Here is a 21,228-nt window from a genome sequence, read left to right on the forward strand (position 1 = left end):
GGAGGTGGAGGGAATCCACTGGCCGGTGGGGGTGTTAAAAGGGAGTCCCAGGTACTTTCCTGCTTGTGTATGCTCTGCTCTTAGCTTGACAGCTGAAAGGCAGCCTGAATTTTCAGAAGGACTTGCTGGAGAGGCTCAGGAGGAGGGGGAAATGCTGCAAATACAGGAAATTTTCCAGAGGCTTGGACCTGGAGGAGGTAGGGGTTACAGGTATCGGTGGGAGCTGTTAGCTCTAGAAACAGATGAGGTTTGAAGTGAGCTCGGAGCTAGTGCTTGGAAGGAGTGATAAAGAAAGGAGCTAGTAGCAAAGCAAGCCTCAGGTGCCACATCTGCAAACATGACCTTGTGAAGGGGACCTGCAGGATCAGGCTCTTTCTGGGAGGTAACTAGAACCTGGTGGGGAAATTCTGTCTGTCCTTGTAACAGCTTTCAGCCTGAGACTTAAAATCCCTCTTATTTCCTTTTCCTAGCCTTTAACTGGGCTGACCCAGCATTTGGGGGACCCCAGTAAGGCCTCTGAGCTTGAGGCTGCTCAGGAGCAGTCCTGTGCACTGCAGCTCTTGTGCTGACAAGCAGTGCAGGAGCATTTGCTGTCCCATCTCTTATGGCATTGCTCCCCTGTTCCAGAGTGAAAAACAAGTATTTCCACTGGCTTTTCAGCATGCCAGACAGCAGACATTCAACAGAGACCTTGGAGATGTTTAGAGCGGAGTGAGCAGCCACAAGAAAGCAATGGAAAAACGTGCTCGCAGCCCCTTTGAGGGCTGTGCTTCTCTGGAGGCAGGGATCCCAAGAGGATCCTTTGCTCAGGGCTTTCACTTTACAGGGTGTAGCCAAGTCTCCCAAGAAGGAAAAGATTCAAAGATGCTGACAACTCGTTTAAGCCTCACAAGTCTTGCGGCGAATGGGATTATTCAAGCCAGGCTTGGTAGGGAACAGTGTCCTTGCAGTAATGCTTAAAAAAAGCTTCAGGATCTGAAACCCAAGCTGGCCAAGGCATTCTGGCTTGTGTGCTGTGAACAGGAGCCAGCTAATTACCAGTTGCTGTTGCCTTTCTTCTTGTGTTACTGTCAGGAGGGGAGTTGAGCTTGGGTACAATTTGCTGACAGTCCTGAATTAGGTAGGGAGAGTCTCAGGCAGAAGGAGCCCCTTGGAAGTGAGAGAAAAGTACTGTGTCTCAGGGCATTTTACAGTGCTATTTTCTGGGATAACACCAGGGAGGGGAAGGCCACTGGATAAAGAGGTGTCTCAGAAGTAAAGATTTGCTTACAGGGTGTTTAATGCTAGGATTGGGAGCAAGAGACAAACTAGATTATCTGGGGGCAGCGGGGTCTTCCCTGGACTGAGACCTCCATGGTGTGCAGAGGCTCTGACACCCCTGCTGCACTCCAGAATGGCTTCAGGGATGTTCAACCTCCCACCCTCAAGATATTTCCTTTACACACAGAACAAACCAAGCACCCAAAACTAAAACCTCCCCAGCACAGGGTGGGGATGCTGTGGGGCTGTAGCTGTGCAGGCTTGGCACTTGCAGGGGAAAACCTGCCAATAACAACCAAATAATAACAATACCGACATTCCTGAACAAATGAGCTATCTCTGGTCTCTCTCAAAAATACATTTTCTTGAATTGTATTTCCAGCTTGGCAAACAACGCTAACTTTACTGACATGAATTTCCACGTAGTCATGCCACTAGGAAGGAAGGAAACAAAAAAGCCAAGTGAATTTTTTGGTTTGTTTGTTTAAAAAATATCTTCAATAAAAAGAATGAGTGCCCTTTCTTTTTTCTTTGAAAGGGATGAAGAGAGAAGAAGGGAGGAAGGGGTAGATAAATAGGAAACCACAGGCTGCTCTGGGTCAGGAAAGGCAAAGACTAGCATTGGTCTTCTGCAGCAGGGCTGAGCCGGTGCGTGGCCAAGCTGGGTGGCAGGACCCCGGTGTTGGCTTCATTTCATTGTGGAGGGCAGGGGCTGCCGGCGGAAATGTTTTAATTCTGGGTGCTGGGGCTTCAGTAAACCATTCCTCACGCCATACAAAAATCACATAGATATTTTAGATCGTCCCTGTGACATTTCCCATCACACATGGAGCCCTGCCTGCCTGCTGCTCGGTGCCAAACTGCTCCTGAGGGACCAGGGCAGACCCTCGGGATTCTCCCCACTGGCGGGGCAGGCATGGGCCAGCCAGGAGCCTTTGCTTTTGGGGGTCCTGGTGCCTGCGGGTTTCTGCGGGAAGGTAAACAACACCTACATGGCCTGCGAGCGTGTTTTCCCCTTCCCTGAGGTCCATGAACTGAGGGTGCAGGACGCTCTGGGTTTGGGGTGACAAGCATGTGGTGTCCCGGTTCTGGACCGGTGCTGATGTGTGCAATGGGGACTGGTGGAGGGGGCGGCTGTAGGGCAGCCTCTGCCCACCCTCCGAGCACATCGTCGTGGTCCCATGGTCCCTTCTGGCCCCTCCAGAGGCCCTTGGACAGCTTTGGAGATGGGGGGCCATGGCCCCAGGGTGCTGCCTGCCCTCTGCTCCATCCAGCCGGGCTGCAGCACTGCTCCCCATGCCGTCGGCCGCTTCAAACAGACGGAGGAGTGATGTAAACCTGACAAGTTTTTATATGTACAGAGACGCTTGCCAAACCCCCCCTCCCACCCCTCGAGTCCCCCAATAAAAGCCAACAAAAGAAGCATTTAAAATAAAAAAAAAAAACAACAACAATTGACCTCCCCCCCACCCCCAAAAAACCCCCAACCCAGTCCCCAACTGGGTCTCAGGTGGGAAACGGGGACATGCTGTGTCCCCAGGTGTGGTGGAGAGGGGATAAAGTGACCTCTTCAAAACGGGGTGCGGGTGGAGCCAGGGAGGGGGAGCCAGGCCCCAGGCGCTCTTCTGCGCGCTCCCGCGAGCTTCCCCGGCTCGCTCCGGCCAGCGGCGGGGACGGGGCAGGGGTTCAGTAGTACGAGCCGGCCTGGGCTGTGCTGCCGCAGCGGCATCAGCCCCGGGGACAGTCCTGGAGAACGGCCCAGAAACCGGGGTGACGGTTCATAGGTAAAAAGCTAAAAACTTGGGGAGGGGGCTGGCAGGGAGGGCGACGGAGGGAAGGAGGCACCGAGCTCCCCCCCCCACGCCAGCCACCGCGTCCCCACCGACGTCCCCGTGGCCGGCGGGCGCCCTTAGGACTCCGAGGAGGAGCGGGAGACGCTCTGGAGCAGCGATTTGTATATGGCAGAGTTCAGGAAGCGAGGGTAGGAGTCTCTGTGCATGAGCGTGTAGATCTGGAGCTGCGCATCGTCGAAGGTGTGCGAGGACGGCTCCTGCATCTTGCGGTTGATGACCTCCCGCACCCGCGAGTCCAGGCTCACCTGGGTGGCAGGGAGAGAAATGGGGGGGGGGTTGAGGGATCCCCCACGAGAAAACCCCAGTCCCAGCACCCACCCCTGCGCAGGCTCTCACGGGAAATTGGGTATCAACACGGCACTGTGGCCAGATGCGGGGAGACCACAGCGTGTTCCACCCCGGAGTATATGTGCACCGGAGCCAGGGTGTTTTGGAGAGAGCTGCGGAGAGGTCTCCGGGTCCTCCCTGTTTCCCCTTGCTGGGCAGAGGGAGGTGCGATGGGGTGCTCCCCCCCTGGGTGCCCCCACTTTGGGGGGATGCGCTGAGCTGGGATGCAGCATCTCCTCGGCCCGCTGGTGCCCTCGTGAGGTTTTGGCCCCACAGCACAACCCGGCCCGTGGTCCTGCTGCCGGCCACTTCCCAGGGTGGTTTTGGGGGGGCTGGGGATGGCCTCCCCTCCACCGTCCACAAGCATGAAGCAAACCCGTTACCCTGCCAAACTCACCCCCAACCACCCACCCCATCCTCAAATACCCACCCCATCCCCAAATTGCTGCAGGGCTGCAGCTGGGACAGAGCTGCCTCCCTAAAAAAACATTTCCCCCCCACCCCCCATTTTAGCCTGAGCCACCCCCCAGGCTTTCTGCCCCATACCTCCTTGGGCGAGAGGATGGAGATGTAGTCCTCGTAGATCATCCTGGCCTTCTCGTCGATGGTGTGCTTGTTGCACTCGTTTTTGAGCTCCTCGCACGCTAGCCAGAAGAGCATGTTCTCCTCGCTGTACTCAGTCCGCAAGAACTCCCGAAAGACATTGCGACCCGCCGGGCTCTTCATCAGCTTGTCGAAGGACTGTGCCCAGCCCCGCACCTCCTCCGGAGTGGGTTTGACGCTGCCGGATCCCGGTGGAGAAGGCAAAGGAACTGCGTTACGGTCAGCCCCGGGGGGGCTGCGGGCTCCCCGCTGCGTCATCCCTCCCCGAGCCGCTCGGCCGTGCTCATCCCTGGTCCCATCCCAGAGGGACTGTGCCCGAACGCATCCCTGGTGCTCATGCCGAGGCCATTCCTGCTCAGGCTCCGGTTATTACGGAGGCTTTGGGAGTTCGCTCACGGCATCTGTCCCGGCTCCGCTTGGCCAGGCTGGAGCGTGGGTTTGGTTTCAGCTGAATTTCCCAAACTGAGGCGTATTTTGGTGCCGGCTTTGGACAAACCCAGAAAGGAGCAAAAGCCCTTCCCTTGCAGAGCAGCAGCTCTGAGCCGACCCGAGAGAGACTGACCTTGGTTCATCATCCCTCACAGCTGGGGGAGGGAGGGAGGCTGCTCCCCAGCAAATAGCCATTACCTGCAAATAGTCACCACCTGCTAAAGCAGGGCAGGAGCAATCATTATCAGTGGCTAATTAGCATGTCTGACCCCCTAACCCTGCTGTGCCAGGCACTGCAAAGACCACCCACAGCTGGGCTGGGGGGGGGGGGGGGTCATACCCATCCCCCAGGGAGTGGGTGCTCAGTACAGGGCATCCCCAGAGCAGGGTGCTTGCAGGACGAGGCTCTGCCCTTGGGACACAGCCTGAAAGCTGCTGAGGTCCTTGCGTGCCTCAGTTTCCCTTTGCAAGGGGTCCGAGGGCCAGAATTGCAGAGTGCTGCAGCCCGTGGCTCCCGGGCTCCCCGTTTCTCCGTGGGAACCAGGGACATGCTGCTGGAAGTGGCACCGGGAACCCCCAAGTCCTGGTGCCCCGCTCCCGCTCCCCGTGTGTGCACCAGCAGGCAGGATGTCGGGCTGGGTGCCACGGAGAGTGGCAGCGGGGACCGTGACATGCTGTGCTGTGCAATGCTGGTGTCCCCCCCCCACCTGCCCCCCCCCGGCACTGCCCCTGCGCTCACCATGCTTCACAGTTTGGGATGGTCTCCAGTTTGGTCTCCCGGGACGCCCTCCATGCTCGCTCCCGGTCCTCGTTCCTAACGGGGAGATGGAAAGGTAGTCAGGGGCGTTGGGGATGCACCCAGACCCCCACCTTGACCCCCCAACTGGCCCTGGCCACCGAATCTCCTCCGTGGGCACCAGCACCACCCCCCCGCCCCGCCAAGATCCTCCCCAGCACCCTGCCCGCCCTGGCACCCGCTGTGCTGGCAGCACCCCGGCTCCCTTGTGCAATTTTTGCCATCATCGTGCAAGGGGCTTTCCTGCGCTCGGGCACTGCCGTGGCCCTGGACCCGCTCCACCGGGACGTGTGCCAGGACCAAGCCGGAGCGGCCGGGTGGCAGTAGCCGGCAGAGGTCAGTGCCGGCTCGGCCCACGGCAAAGCTGTCATGAACCGCCACGAATAAACACCAATAAATAAATAAATGGGGGCGGCTGCGGAGCCCAGGACTGCAGCCGTCGGGGCTCAGCGCCACGGTCTGCTCAGATCCCGTGCCTGGTTATCCCGGTCTCCAGCCGGTGATGGCCCCAGCTCGCCAAGGAAGCCGGTGGCTGGGATAGATGGAGAAAAGCGAAGCGCCGGACCCTGCACCCCCCGGGACAACCCAGCACCGGTCCAGCCCAGAGGCCGAGCGTGGGATGGAGGTGCCAGGGCTTGGGGGTGCCGGCATCCCCTGTGTGTCCCCCCATCCTTCACCCCCAGGGGTGCCGGTGGTGCAAGGGGAGAGCGGCCTCCAGCCAACTTCCCTCGAATTTCGGTGCCCAGCACTGACCGCAGCGCTTCCTGCTTGCGACACCGTCCCTCGCCGCTCGCACAAGATTAAATGTGCAAACTTCTCCCCCGGCAGCACGGGCGGCTGTGGTGGGCAAAAGCTGCAGGCACGTCCCTGCCCACGCCAGCCCCGGCGCTCGCTGCCTGGCACGCTTGAGCCCCAAAATGGTTGGCACCGGCCACTGCTTGCTCCGGGAGCGGGATATGGGAGGGATTTCTGCCCTGTCTATGCTCATGGCCTCTTGCAGAGATGGAGGAGGGACACAGGGAAGGGTCACCCTGCCCACAACCGAATGCCACCAAGCCCTGGGCAGTGCCTGGGAGGAAGATGTTCAGGGCAGGCTGGGAGGGGAGCCGATCGCCACCCTCGCTGCCTTGCAAATGCAAGAAAAAGAGACAGAATCAGGCGAGATGGGGCCCCAAGAACGCAGCGGGGGTTTGCACGGGGCCGATGCATCAGTGCTGGGGATGCGCCATGGGTTTGCACGGGGCTGATATCGGTGCTGGGGATGTATCGCGTGTTTGCACGGAGCTCAGCTCCAGGGCTTGTTGCTCCCCCAAGCTCAGCACTGTCGGTGGCTGTAAAGCCCAAAGCTGCTGCAAAGCCCGAAGCCGTCAGCAATCATCTCAGAAAGGGCCGACGCTGAGGATGGAGAAGAGCAGACGGGCTCTCCAAAATCTGGGCTATCTGAGAGTAAGGAGCTGGGGATCCTCGGAGAGGATGGAAGATGCAGCTGCAGGCAAGCAGCTGCTTATGTCCTTGGCTTTGGGCAGCACTGGGAGGCCAGGGCCGGACTCTGCTGCTCTGAGGCAGAGCTACACAGGAGGGCTCCCACGGACGAGGGGGGGTCCACCTCGGGCAGCACACTGCAGCTGCGAGAAGGCAGCGTGATGCTGGGCAAGGAAACCTAGCTCTCCTCCTGACCTGACCTGCCTGAAACAGGCAGCAAAATCCTGTCTGCACAGTGCTGCACCCAGGGGTCCTGCTGCCCAGCCTCGTCACCCTGCCCGGGCACAGCCGGGTGCCCTGGGAGGGTGGGCTGGGGAGGCAGAGGTTGGGCAGCTCGGCTAAGCGCTAAGAGAGGGGTTCCCGGTGCTGCTTTCTGCTCTATATATTTTAAAAGATTTGGCCGACGGGCAGGAGTCACGGTGCAGCGAGGCGAGGCTCGGGCTCACCAGGCTCCGCGTCAGGGGGAGAGCAACACGCCGCAGCACCACCGATGCCCATCTGCTCCAAAACACCATTTACACCTTTTCTAACCACAGCACCCAATTCGCTCTCAATTCCCAACCCAAGCACACAAGCGGCCCGGAGGCTCGGCTCGGTGAGCGGGACTGGCTCCATCCCAGCCGCCCTCCCGCACCCACTGCCTGGCGGGCACCGCGAGCTGCACCAAAGGGCTGCAGAGCACCCAGGGGTGGGGGCTGCTGCGGGACCCCATCTCCCTCGGGAACCCCATCTGCCTGCTCTGGCAGCAGCCGTATCCAAGTGCTTGGTGCCGCACAAAGCACGGAGCGACCCAGCAACACGCGGGCGACCATCGCGTCTCCCCTGCTTATGGGACCCTTGAATATGAAACGACGATATTGGGCGGGTGATGCTCGCCGCCCTGCGGGACCCTCGGGCCGGGGCGGGTGGTGGGACGTACCACGAGCAACTGCAGCAGCAGCACCAGCAGAAGCAGCAGGCGTTGGGGCGGTGGTTGCTGGCGGGTTGCACCGTTGTCGGAGAAGTCTCATGCCGGGACATCGGAAGGGGTGTCTCTGCGGACGCGGGTCCTGCGTACTGAAAGGCAGGAGGGCAGGGAGCGGGTGAGCGAACGATTATCTCCCACCACACGCAAGCAGCCCCAGGGAAACGAGGGACCCCCCGTGCAGTGACTCGCTGGGATTTAGTTTTGGCTCCCATTTGCCATCCCGGCCACCGGCCAGCCTCGAGCTGGTCATCACCTCACCTGCGTCCCAGCCTCATACACGGTGGACGGGGTTGGGTCGTGCTTCGGGGGCTCTTCTGCTGCTCTCCGCTCCTCCCAGTCCACGGGTGAGCCGTGCCGCCAAGACCCCCCGGCTAATGTCCCTGCCGCCTCCTGGACGGAGCCTGCGGGGAGGGAGAGGAGCGGTACTCATGTTACCTTCGCAGAGGGACCCCCCCCCCGGCTTTGAGCGGCTCGGGGAGGGGGCTGCTCCATGCTGGGGAAAGCCCTTTTGCAGGTGGCAAGCTGTGGCATGGCAGGCAGACAGAAAAGCGTGCAAGAATAGGAAGTGAGAAGGAAAGGAGGAGGGGAAACACGGCTGCAGAGGCTCTGCCAGCCCCACGCTTCGCCCAGGACCCCCCCTTCCCACGCTTTGGCAGTGCTACCGAGCCCCACAGACACCAGCGGGGCCGGGCAGGTTGTGGGGGTCAGTGCCGGCCTCGTGCACCCCCGGCCGTACCCCGTGCCGTGGGGAAGCGAAGCCGGACCCCCCCTGGTGTGTTCAGAGCTGGGATGGGGAAGTCAGACCCGCTCCACGGCATCATGTGAGTGGAAGGAAACGGGGTGTGTGTGTGGGGCGGGGGGGGGTAGTTTTCACAGCTCCCAGCACTAAACCAAAACTCGCCCCATGCCAAGCGTTGGCCAAGTCCGGCGCTCTGCACCGTTGCTGCAGAATAATTCCCCTGTGCCCGCAGGCCTGCCTGTCCCTGCCTGCCTGCACTGCCGGCCCAGCCTGGAGCAGGGATGCTCCTGGGCAGAAGCGGTGCTGGGTGCTGAGCACCCACCTCCATGCAGGTGGTGGTAAGGATGCGGTCACAGCCGGCTCTGCCTCCCTGTGCCCCTCTGAGGGTGGTGGGCAGCAATCATGGTCCTTCTTCTGCCAGAAGGAAGGAACGGGAGAGGGGGGCAGCGGGCAGGGAGAGCCCCCGGCCGCCTCGACCCCAGCATCCCTGTCTCGAGCTGCCCCAGGTCTCATCAATTCCCCAGCATCGCCATCACCTGGCAGCGCTTCCCATCAGCTCCTCGCCTGGGCCCTTGCAAACCCTCCCGCCGGCTCCCATCGCTCCCGCAGGAACGAAAAAGGAGAGAGTCTGTGTTTCGCTCCCAATTGTCCCTATTTATAGCTCCCAGTGCTGGCAGGACAGCTGTGACCTTGTCACCCGGCTTGGCAGCAGGCTCAGCTCCCTCTCGCACCGCGCTGCCCTCAGGTCCATTTAACCCCCCACTTTTTTCCTTTTCCTTTGCTTTCCCTGGCCCGACCATCTTCTCCTCCCGGCACCCGCTCTTCTCCCTGCCCACCCAGGGTGACATCCCGCTTCCGAGCCCGCTCACCCCACGGTGCCCAGTGCTGCTGGGGGGGCTGCAGCCCCACAGTGGTGCGGGGGTAGCCAGGCTCAGGGCACGGCTCCCAGCGGGGCCACAGCACTAATTACAGCAACCGGTGACGAGGTTGTGGGAAACGGGGCAAGCACGAGGAAAACCCGAAGGCTGGGAAAACCCTGCTTCCTCCCAGCCCACCCCAAAGCAAAGGCAGCCCTGGCTCTGCCATGGCCCTGGGATGTCGAGCGGGCGAGGGACAGGGACATGGGGACAGTGCGTGGCATTGCTCCAGGGGGACTTCCAGGCATTTTGCTTCTGCAGCTGGCGCTCCACCTTGGCCAGAGCAGACCCGCAAGCGGCTGAGCCAAAACACCCCGGAGAGGCCGTGGGATGGAGCGGCATCCCCCAGCAAGGAGCATCCCCTCCCCATGTCCATGGGGTGCTCTCAGCACCCGGCCAGATGCAGGATCGGCTCGCTGCTCATCCCGGGTGCTGTGGCACCCACCTCAGCTGCGTGGGCTGCGCCAAGGGGGCCGGGGAAGAGAAGGGAGGCGTGGGGCTGCGAAGGCCCCCCCCCCGGCTCACGGCACCGAAAGGCAACGCCGGCGCGCTCCGGATTGGCGCTGAAGGGCGATGCCATCGCGCTCTGGATTTGCAGGGCCGGTTTCCCAGCCCCATGCACCCCTAAACACCCCCGTAGCCCCCCAGCCCACCGCGCTGGCGGGGGGGCCGCGTGCCGCGGGGCCGTTTCCGTCTGCGCCGGGGCTGGCGGATAAGGAAGTGCCGGCGGTCGGTGGAAGCCTATGAGCGCCGGAGAGAAGGCGAGGGCGCGCGCGTGAGGCTGTGAAAAGAGGAAGGATGACAAAAAGGGGACGTTTCCCCAGCGGAGAGAAGAAACGCCCCAAAAGTTGCCCTCGCCCCAACCCTGGGAGCTCCGGGAGCCCCCCAGGAGCTTTTGCCATCATCGCCTGGTGCCTGCGGCACCCGGGCTGGGAGTCCCCATGTGCTGGGCTTCCCCGGGACCGCGCCAGCTCACGCGGCCGTGACGTCCCTGCCGAGCCTGGCACCGCCCCGTCCTCTCCCCAAACGGGAGAGGGGGGACCCCCCACGCAACCGGACAAGATGAGTGCTCCCTAAAATGACTTTCGAAGGGAAACCTCCCCTTCCACCTGGCTGCTCCTTGTGCTGGGGCGCTGGGTCAGCTCGATCCCACGCAGCCGCGCGCGAAGCGCCCTGTGCCCGGCTTAACCCCAGCCAAAGCAGTCACCAAAACAGCCCCGTGCCAGCTGCGGTGGGAGCCGTGGCATCGGGGTGCCCACATGGGCAAAACCCAAGGCGATGCTAAATACTGGCCACGGGAATGACACCGCTCCATGCACCCAACTTGCCCCCAGTGCCCCGGCCGGGGACGATGCCCTGAGCGCCGTGGCATCCCCCTCCGGCCACCCCCGCCTCTGCAAAGCAGGGCACAAACCAGTGCCCACCCCCGGCGCAGCCTGCGCCGAGGCCCCGGCGTGCCCACCCGACCCCGTGCCGTGGCTGCTGGGAGGACCCGGGGGGGACCCAGCAGCGGTGTGTCCGTACCTGCAGCCTGGCCATCGCGCTGCGGCGGTGGGTGCCAGCCAGGGTGACCCCGGCCGGCTCAGGGGGTGCGCGGCATCGCCGGAACCGCCGGGTCTGAGGGCAGGGAGATGGGAGAGAAAAGAAGAGAGAAAGAGAAAAGAAAAGCGGCCGAACACATCCTCTCACAGGAAAGGGAGTGGTAAGGGAAGTGGCAAACTCAACCGAAGAGTTCAGACCTTTTTTGGGAAAGCCCCGGCAGGGCCCGGCTGCTCTCCTCGCTGCTCCACCGCGGGGCCAGCCGCCCCGACGGGGCAGGAGCGGGACAGAGCGAGTCCCGCCGGTGGCTGAGCCAGGTCATCCTCCCGATTCCCACCCCTCGGCCGGATCCAGCGGCTGCCGCAGGCACGAGGGCAGCTGAGCTGGGGCTCCCCGACCAGGACTGGCACTGACCCCCCCATGCCAGCTGCAGCCAGGCATCTCGGAGATAGCCCGGGCACGCCGGCACTGGAACAACCCCACGGCCAAGGAATCGGCTTTGCCGAGGACTGACGGGCAGGATACGTCCCCAGGGTGGGCACGGGCCGGTTCCTGGTACCCAGCTGAAGCTGCTTGGAAGCGAGGGTGCTTTCCACCACACCGTGCCCCAGGCGTCCCTGGGGCTCCGGTGCTGCCCGTGGGGTGAGGATGCCGGCTCGGCAGCGAGGTGGGCAATGAGGGAAGGGGGCCGGTGGCCGAGGGTGGGCTGAGTCAGAGCCTCCCGCGGTGCCTCCCGGCAGCATCGTCCCTGCCATGCAGGGATGTGCCAGTCTGCCTGCCGTGCAGAGCGAAGCACCGGCTCCCTCGGCCAAGAGTGACTCACAAACAAAGTTGGTCGGTTTTTTTCTTCTTGAGAAAAAAAAAAAGAGAGAGAGAGAGAGAGAAATCAGACGACCAACCTCTGTTTCCTTGATTTAATGTGCCCTCGGCACCGCTGCGGGCAGAGGGGGGCTCCGGCCCTGGCACCACACCAGCGACCGAAACTGGTTTGTGGTCTCTGCCAGCGGCTGCCCCTCGCTCGCACGGGCTCGCCGCAGGTGGAAAAGGGGAGAAAAGGGGAAAAAGAGGGAGGGGGGGATGCTGACACCCCCTGCGTGCTCCCATGGGGCCGCGGGGCTGGGCCAGGCGCCCGGTTGTGGCACGTGCCCGTTATCAGCCCGGCCCAGCATCTCACTCGGCGCAGCCGCTTCCCTCGCCTTCCCGGGGGATGCCGAGCTGTTATCTCCTCTCTTTCCAACAGCGCGTACCCCGGCACCCAAAAACCAACGCGGTCACACCGCCGCCGTCCTCAACTCCACCCCGTCCAGATGGAAACCCCCCCATCACCCAAAAATCACCCTCCGCTTCGGCAGCTCCTTTTTCTGCCAACACCCACCCCGCCATCGCTGCTGTCCTCACGGGCGCTCAGTGGGGCTCTGTTTCTCTAGTCACCTGAACCTCATTTATTTTCCAGATGGTTTTCCAGGATTCTCTTTGCCGCTGCCGGGCAGGGCCAGCTCCGAGAGCTGGAGGCTGCCAGGATGCAGCCACGCTCCCACGGAGGACCCCCCAGCACCCCCAGCTCGCTGGCCGTGGGGCACCCACCGACACGGAGGATATTTTTATTCTCTGGCCACCTCCAGTCACGGTATGAGCTCTCCACCCCAGGAGAGACCTTCCCTTCGTATTTTATGGGTCAAAACCTGGAGGGCAGCTTTGCTGCTCATCACAGACCCCCGCGGGGATTGCTCAGCCGGGGGCGATGCACAAATCCCCCCGGTGCCGGCGAAGACACCATCCCCGGCCAAGCTGCCGGCACGGCTGAGCCCCCCCGCTACACACCAGCGATGCCTTGGTGGGGAGCAGCACCGGATCGGGCCCCTCTCCGTGCCTCGGAGGAGCTGGAAAACACCCGTCGCCTGCGAGACCGGCCATGCTGGATCAGTACGAGCAGATCTTGGCTGCCCCGGCTACCTGCTGCTGGATTCTCTAGTGTCTAATAAGGGTTCAGCCCAGCCTGCAGCTTCCCCGCCTCCTCCCTGCCTTTCTCCCGGGAGGGACCCAGCACCTCCGACCTCTGCCAAATTTGGCTGAAACCGGCCACTGAGCGCAACCAGACACGAGCCAGCCCCGCGGGCGGCCCGGGGAGGTGATGGGGGGGCCGGCACCCCGCGGGCCCCCCTCTGCCAGGGTTACCCCATGGGCAGGCACCGTCACCGAGCCCCACAGCTGCCGGCCGCCCCCGCAGCCTGCCCCAGCCACCTGCCAGCGGCACAGGAAGTTTTGGGAGCTATTTTTAGACCCAGCTTTCCCCCCCCTCTCCACCCCGCTTTAGCAATCTATTAAAAAAAGACTAAAGAGGCGAGGCTCAAGCCTCCCGACTCTGCGAGGACAGGGTTGGGCTAACCCCGATACTACCGGCATCGAGGTGCCAGCGGTCCCGGGCACCGGCCGGGTCGGGATCCCCGGGTCGTGCCAGGACGAGGGGGTGGCGATGCTCACATGGCCACGTCCCCGCCGAGCGCGTGTTGCTGATAACGCCAGCAGATGTGCCCGCGCACGTGGCGGAGGCGGCGGTGAGCGGATGCCTTTGGGGGAGTTCCTTTGCCCGGCCGTGATTTTTCTGCCATCCCTCGAGACTGGAAAAGCAGGTCCTGGCGATGGGAACCAGGAGATACCACAGCGTGTCCCAACATCTCCCCGGTCCTTCACACCGTGAGGGCCGACAGCCCCGTGGGCACCTCTCCTGCCAGTATGAGGGTGATGCCGGGGTCCTTCTCCGGACCAGCCGTATCCTCTGCTCCCTGCCCCTCTCCTCGACTGTAGCCGGGGTCTATTTCTGCACCGAGCATCCTCCGAGCCAAATCCCACCACGAGCCTTCCCGAAAGGACCACATGAACCTCTCCAGCACCTGCTGGAAAGAGGTGAGCGGACCTGCGGCTCTGTCCTGGCACGGCCACCGCGGCCGAGACGGCCACCGCAGGCTGCTGGGTGGCACGATGGGTGCAGCATTGCCGGCACCCGCCCCTCCGGCCCCGGCTCTTGCACTGAAATGGAGTTAATAGTTTCATAGCGTAAAAATAGCACCCACGACAATCAGCCGGGGGATTTAATAAGGCAAGCACTGACAATTATGTTTCTATTAGTAGAGGTATCGCGGCGTTTTTAAGGCGTTTGGTAATGATCTATGTGAAAGGACAAGAAAGATCACGGTAATCGATACTCAGCAGGGGCTACACCACACGGACGGAGCCCAGCGGCTGACGGAAGGGAAGAGGAAAAGGAGGGATAGGGCATCAGCATGGCCAGGGTAAGAGCTGAGCCGGGTGGGTGGCAGGGTGCTCCTTGTCCACGGGGTGCTTCCAGCACAGGACCCGCTCATCCCCATCCCAGCACATGCCAGTGCAGGCAGCACCGAGTCCCCCCAGGGACCACGGGGGGCAGAGGAGGGGGCATTAGTGGTAATTTGGGGGATAGGGATGCTAGGAGGATCCGAGGAATTGCCCTTTCTGAGGAAATGAGGAACCAGACAGAGAATCAAGCCAGGAATGGGATGAAAAGGAGGGACCCTGCATCACAGGGAAATGCTGGATCAAAGGGGTCGCTTACCGCGGCTCCGAGCGCTCCCCGACGTGGCTGACGGGCGATTTTTCTCCCCAGCCTCGGCACGAGACCAAACCCCGCCGGCTGCATCCGGAGACCCGCACCAGCACGGGAACCGCCAGCCGGGCACAGGGAGGAGATTTGGGAGCCTGCACCGGCGCAGGCGGGAGGTGGGTCCAGCTGCGCCGAGGACAGGTCTGGCCCTGCTCTCCAGCCACGCTCCCTGCCCAAAACGTGGCCCCGCGTGGCATTGATGTGGTCAGGGCAGGGCTGAGCCTGGCAGCCGGCTCAACCAGCGGTGGGACCGGCCGGGCTGGGGTTACACCAGCACGATGGCTGGGGACAAGGGGGACCACCCCCAAATGCTGCACCCTGGGGATATTTGCCCACAGCTTTTTATTCACCCGGGCAGCTGTGGGCCCCACTGCCTGCACGCTGCCAGTCCTGACAGATGTTTTTCGAGGTCTGGCTTCAGGCAGATGTCACATCTCGCTGGTGAGCGCCCAGGGCTGGGATGTCCCCCCGGCTTCAGACCCAGTGCCACCACGGGTCCCTGGACCAGAGCTTGCAGAGGTGAGCTGTTGCTTGTACCAGTAAGAAAACTTCCTCCCACATCAGACTTTGGTCCTATGTTAAGACAGTGACACACTGCAGAAGGAGTTCCCCAGGAGATTGTCCTGCAGGCAAATACCCAGGGCAAGGGGGATTTGGTGACACAACGCCCTTTCCCAGCTCCGGAGCATCCCAAGGGACATAGGTGATCCCTGTGCTGTCACCGCAGCCTCACGGGCGCCGGGGCAGCAGTGATGCTCTGCCCTGCCCCAGCCATGACAAGCAACAGAGAGCTCTGCGAGCAACTCGTGTCCTCGGAGACCGGCCGTGCTGGTTATTTAAAACCCGACCAAAGGGGAAGAAAGACGGTGGGGTTTGGCTCAGCCATCCCTGGAGAGGAGCTGGCAGCGGGGGGAGGAAGGAAACGCTGTCACCCTGCGTGGCCCCTGTGCCACAGAGGTGGCCCCCAGCCCCAGGACAGTGCCAGTCAGCCACAGCCGCTGCATCCCGCTCCATCCCGCTCCGGCCGGGCACGCTGCTGCCCAGACAGGGCTGTGGGAGATGGCCGGGGCGGCAGGAGCCTGGCCATGGATGGATGCCCATCACAGGCATTCTGGGCTCAGATCGTGGTCGTGGGCCTCGCTGGGGATCTCAGCGAGAACCCCGATGTGACAGGCTGCGGTGATGCCCTTTGCCGAGCCCCCGGGATGCTGCAGGGCTCGGCTGCACCATCGGAGGACACAGGAGCTTGCCTGCCACCACTGTCACGGCAATACGTTTCCCTGGCTCTAAATCCCCTTTGCGAGCTCTCTCCTCGTGGTGAAACCCACACCAGGCTTGCAGGCAGCATCTTTCCTTGTTTTTTCTTGTTTTCCAAGGCTAGCTTGAAGATCTCCCTTCCTTTTCCGGGGTTCCTGCCCGCTAATGCCAATATGTACCTGTTTGCTCTTCTCCTGCCCTTTGCACTGAAACGCTGCTTGGGCATTTGCCTTCTGTCAGAGGAAACTACTTAAGTTAACCCTGGGTGGGTTCATGCCTGCAGGAGGGGGAGCAATTGGAAAACCCAAACCCTTAACCCCAAACCCTTTTGCTGGCTCCCTGACCCCCTCAATACTGAACGAGCAGTAAATCCAGCTCCCGGAGCAGGCTGCCAGTGCACCCACAGCCTGTTCCCTGCACCCAGAGACACGGCCATGCATGGGGATGTTGGGGGCTCCGCTCTCCCTGTGCCCGTTGCTGTCCCGGAGCCTCCGTGGCCTTTCTGCCTCCGGAGCGGGCAAGTGCTGACAAGCAAGTCTGGAGCGTGGCAAAGCTGGGCCCCCAAACCCAGCGGATCTTCACAGTCTGAGCAAAGAGCCCTCAAAAGGTCAACTGAGGCTGTTTCCCAAGCGGTTAGAGAACTGGAAGGGCAGCTTGTTATAAAACTCTACCATGCATTTTCCTGCTGTCAGGAAACCCCCTTTTTTCCATGTCTAAGATGAATGTTAAAGCTGAACCCCAAAGGACTTTGTTGTTGCTTGCTGCTCCACCCTCCCCCCGGTTAAATCTCTGCTTCCACAAAACGGCCAAAAGCAGGAGGTTTTGCGGGACGGGTGAGTGGCAGAGTGCTCCCACCTCTCCCGGTAAACTCATCTGGGACAGCCAAGGTCCCACGGACCCGGAGGAGCCGATGGGGTGGGCTGCAGCATCACCCTCCGTGCCCATCCCAGTGGCCAGGGAGGGGGGAAGTCACAGGCGGGAGGTCTCTGCCACCAGTCCCTGCCAAAGAAGGAACCCAGTGGATTTCCAGCCCAAAATAATAGAAATAAAATAATTCTCTGTGCTCCCAGAGAGCGCTTTCGCAGAAGGGCGAAGGGTCGATCAAAACTCAGGGGTTGCTGCTTTGTTTTACACAGCGCTCTGGATCCAGCAAGAGCCAGGATTTTGCCTTCACTATAGTTTTACTCCCAAGCCACCCGTTCCCGCATCCCCAGGTCCCATGCAGCACCCGGCCAGGGGACGGACTCACCCCGCAACTTTTGGACTGGCACGGCCACGCCTCACCCCCAGCAAGGCACTGAGCCGGCAGCTCCTGCAGCCCATGCACAGCTGGATTTAAGGCATCCAATCCCTGCAAAAAGTTATGGGTGTCCCGAAACCCGTGGGTGCGGTGGGGAGAGCCGGCCAGTGGAGTTATTTGCCGCAAGCAACGCTGCGGCTCAATGCTACCGTTGCATGGCCGCGGCAATACGGATTCAGGACTTTCTGCAGGTCACCCTCCCTGTGCTGCGTGGGGCAAGCTGTGGCAGAGCAGCTGGGGAAAGAAAAGGGCTGGCCAAGCCCAGTACTGATGGAAACGAGCTGGAGGAAGCTCACGCAGTGCTGGGTGCAGGATGGTATGAAAAGGGAGATGCTTGTGGGGCTGGATGCCCATTCCCTGAGCCAGCTGGAGCAGGGGCGGTGGTGGCCACCGCAGAGCAGCTTCCCAGTCTGCGACAGGGCTGCTGGAGTCCTTGTGAGCCAGCGAGTTCAGTTTCTTCCCCTCTTACACCACAGAAGATATCGGACGCTCTTCCCCCACCCTGTCCCCTCCACGGGTGAAAACTATGTTGTAACACATTGGGGCATGAAAATAACTAGTGCTAAAGTCCAGTACCTTTTCTTCCCCCCAAATTAAGAGGTAGCTATGAAATAATGTATATAAACAACTGGCTTAGATCCACCCTGCTCTGAAAAGCTTTTGTAATGGAAATGCATAGAGAGATGTGCAGAGACGAATAAGGAACTGAGTAATAGGAAGTCTCGGCGAAGGCCGTGGGCACCGGCTCACCCGGAAGCCGCTGTTATTCCAGGCAAGAGCCCGAAGCACCGAACCCCGAGAGCGCGTGGCACAGTGGCACAAAGGCGGCGATGCCCGCCGGCCTCCCTCTGCCGTGGCTGCTCTGCTTTTGGGGTGCTCGGGCATGGCCAGGGGGTTGGTACAAGAAACCAGCCTGAGGAGCAGGAGGAGCTGGAAGGGAAAGGCAGGGCACCCCGCGGGATGGCTAAGGAGCGGCGCCGGCACCGAGCGTGGCTCTTAACCTCCTCTTGAGCTGACTTTCCAAAATAATTTTATCCAGAGGATAAAAATTTGGAAAAAAAAGAGGAAAAGCCACGGCAGGTTGAGCTCATGCTCTGCAGAGGTCGAGGAGCGGCGCAGCGGCCGCTTTGCCACTCCGGACCTGTTGCTCGCAGGGAAGAGCCCTGAGCCCTGAGCTCACCCACCTCCTTTGCACGAGCCCAGCTGAAACTCAAGATGCTGTAGCCCAAGTTCAGCCTAAAAGTGAGACTACAACCAAAGATAAGCAAAGACGGGAGAGGATGCACTTTGGCAGGCGGCAGAGATGTGCTGCTCCCGCACCTCAGGCAGACTCAGCATTAATTACTCTGCCAAGGTATTTTTCTCCCTTACCCTCTCTGGGTTTGAGTTGCATTATCTGATTATCTGCCTTCAGTTCATTTTTTTTTTAATAACAATACCAAAATGGGCACCCGCACCCTGATTGAGATATATTCGTGTCACTAAATTCCTGCTTCTCCACTATAATCTTATGAGGTGGAGTTTGTTTAATTGCTGAAGAACACGACTGTATTTTGATTAGCGGCTTGAGTCATTTGTGGGGAAGGGCTGACGCGGAGGAGCTAAAATCCTTGTAGGGAAATCTGATGTGGCGCTCTCCCTTGGGAGATATTCTGAAATATGTGCCCACTGGGGCGACCCGTTTTCCCAAAGAAACAGATACCCGCCAGGCCAGCAAACGCCACGAGCTCCGCTCATCCAGCATGACACAGGACGAGCGTCTCTATCGACGGGGATGGTGGAGACGCATCCAGAGGGGAATGAACTCCCCTCGCAGCAGGGAAATCCCTCCCACTCACTTAACACTTTTTGTTTAGTTTCTTAAATAAGGCCATGGATCTGCGCCAGAGCAGCCTCATCGAAGCGGCGGGGAGAGGGAGGTTCCCGGGGGAACCTCTCTGTGCCCAGAGACGCACCGTGATCCACACGCAGAGCAGCTCCGACAGCCGCGCCTGGCCCTCTCCATCCCTCGGCCGCGGGGACGCGACGCCGAGTCGCGGCATCCCACGACGCTGCCCACACGATGGGATCGTGTTGGGCGACGGTCGGATGTCACATCCCTACGGGGGAAAGCCGCGTCCCAGACACCATCCAGCCAAGTCCCTCTGCCCAACATTTTGGCCATGCCGCTGCTGGAGGACCCGTCGGGGACCGGAGCCCGCCGTCGCCCTGACCTCAGCCAACCTCCCCGAACCTCGGTGCTTCCCTCTGCCCCGGCCGGCCGGGTCAGGGCTCCCGACGGCTACTGCTCTGCGTGATGAGGCATGGCACCCCTCTGCATCAGGGGCACAGGGAGCTGCACAGGGAGGGAGCCTGCTTGGCCGAGCCAGTGCGTGGATGCTCCAGCACCACCCTGGCACCCACCTGTGGGTGCAGGGAGGGCCGGGGCAGCCCTGGGCCGGGGAGGGGGGGAGATCCTCCCTGCAAGCTCCCCCCCCGGGCCGGGCAAACCCCGGTGCAGCCGGCCCTGCGGCTGGAGGGTGCCCCCCTCCTTCCTCCTCCATCCTCCTTCTCCTCGCAGGAGCCCTGCCCTCCCCCGGGGTGATGCGGCGGGGAGGGCCCCCTCCCTGCTCGCTGCTCGGGGTCCCCCCAACCCCGCGGGTCCCCACGGAGCATCCCGCTGCCCTCCACCCCCCCACACCCCCCCCAGCCCTCGCACATGGGGCCGGTGACAGGCAGCAGCCGGACAGACAGACAGACACACACACAGCCCGACCTCGCCATCAACCCCGGCGCTCCGCGGTGCTCGGTGCGTGGCCGGGAAGGGGAGGGAGTGGGGGGGGGAACGTGTAAAAGGGAGGATGCCTGGGGCGGGGGGCACACGCAGAGGGGAGCGTGCAAAGGGGGGGGAGAGGGGACACACACACACACACGACACAACGTGCAAAGCGGGGTCCACCCGGGGCAAGCGGGGTCCCCCCGCAGCCCTCGGGGAGGCAGCCTGGGTTGGGTACCGGGTGAGGGAGGGGGCGATGGGCCCGTGTGTCCCCGTCGTCGTGGTCCCCCCCCCCCTCCAGCCAACCCGCCCCGCCCCGTGGCATCCCACGGGCGGCGGCGGCGGCCCCGGGCCGGGGCGCGGGGTACTCACGGGTCGGGCATCCGCGCTGCTGCCGCCGTCCGCGGCCGCCGGTGCCCCCCCCCCCCTCCCTCCGCGGCCGCCGCCTCTGCGCTGCCTCCGGGCTCGGCACCGGAGGGAGAAGGAGAGGCAGCGGGAGCGGAGCGGAGAGGAGCGGCTGCACTGCGCACGCGTCCCCCGGCCCCTGCGATTGACTTCCTAAAGCAATTGCAGCTTTGGCACTTCCTCACGTCAAAACACACACACACACACACACGCACACCCAGCACCGGCACCCAGTATGGGCACCCAGCACCGGTACTTACTGCACGCACCCGGCACTGGAATCATGCACCCAGTGCTGGCACCCTGCGCCCAATACTGGCATCCAGTACCAGCAACATGTAACCCGGTACTGGCAACCTGCACCAGCGCCATGCACCCAGTACTGGCACCCAGTACCAGCGCTATGCACCCAGTACTGCCATGCCGCACCAGCACCAGCCACCCAATACTGGCATCCAGTACTGGCACCCTGAACCAGCACCATGCACCCAGTACTGGCACCCTGCACCAGCACCATGCACCCAGTACTGGCACCCTGCACCAGCGCTATGCACCCAGTACTGGCATCCAGTACTGGCACCATGCATCAGCATCATGCTCCCAATACTGGCATCCAGTACCAGCACTATGCACCCAGTACTGGCACGCTGCACCAGCACCAGCCGTCCAATACTGGCATCCAGTACTGGCACCACGCGCTCAGCACCTACTGCATGCACCTTGCACCAGCACCATGCACCCAATACTGGCATCCAGTACTGGCACCCTGAACCAGCACCATGCACCCAGTACTGGCACCCTGCACCAGCACTATGCACCCAGTACTGGCATCCAGTACTGGCACCATGCATCAGCATCATGCTCCCAATACTGGCATCCAGTACCAGCACTATGCACCCAGTACTGGCACGCTGCACCAGCACCAGCCGTCCAATACTGGCATCCAGTACTGGCACCATGCG

At 61.9% G+C, this 21,228-nt stretch overlaps 1 protein-coding gene across 2 annotated transcripts; it reads right to left on the minus strand.

The window, feature by feature from the left end:
• Positions 1 to 1,609: 1,609 nt before the first annotated feature.
• RGS19 (regulator of G protein signaling 19) lies at positions 1,610 to 20,290 on the minus strand. Of its 2 annotated transcripts, none has more exons than XM_052785110.1 (6): positions 20,234 to 20,290; positions 7,976 to 8,118; positions 7,670 to 7,806; positions 5,212 to 5,286; positions 3,987 to 4,221; positions 1,610 to 3,358 (listed from the first exon to the last, which is right to left on the minus strand). In XM_052785110.1, the coding sequence occupies exons 3-6, from the start codon at positions 7,768 to 7,770 to the stop codon at positions 3,170 to 3,172; spliced, it is 600 nt and encodes a 199-aa protein (XP_052641070.1). In that variant the 5' UTR covers positions 7,771 to 7,806; positions 7,976 to 8,118; positions 20,234 to 20,290; the 3' UTR covers positions 1,610 to 3,169. The 2 variants fall into 2 exon arrangements, with proteins under 2 accessions (XP_052641070.1, XP_052641060.1); XM_052785100.1 differs by lacking the exon at positions 20,234 to 20,290 and adding an exon at positions 10,898 to 11,728.
• Positions 20,291 to 21,228: the final 938 nt, after the last annotated feature.

Source organism: Harpia harpyja, chromosome 1 (assembly GCF_026419915.1).
Source record: "Harpia harpyja isolate bHarHar1 chromosome 1, bHarHar1 primary haplotype, whole genome shotgun sequence".
NCBI lineage: Eukaryota > Metazoa > Chordata > Aves > Accipitriformes > Accipitridae > Harpia > Harpia harpyja.

Bases quoted from the DNA above. Each gene is read 5' to 3' on its own strand.
- RGS19 (XM_052785110.1), bottom strand. From the start codon at position 7,770: ATGTCCCGGCATGAGACTTCTCCGACAACGGTGCAACCCGCCAGCAAC. The intron at 5,287-7,669 runs GTACGTCCCACC...TCTCCCCGTTAG, and splicing joins TGCTGCTGCAGTTGCTCGTG to GAACGAGGACCGGGAGCGAG. The intron at 4,222-5,211 runs GTGAGCGCAGGG...GGGATCCGGCAG, and splicing joins ATCCCAAACTGTGAAGCATG to CGTCAAACCCACTCCGGAGG.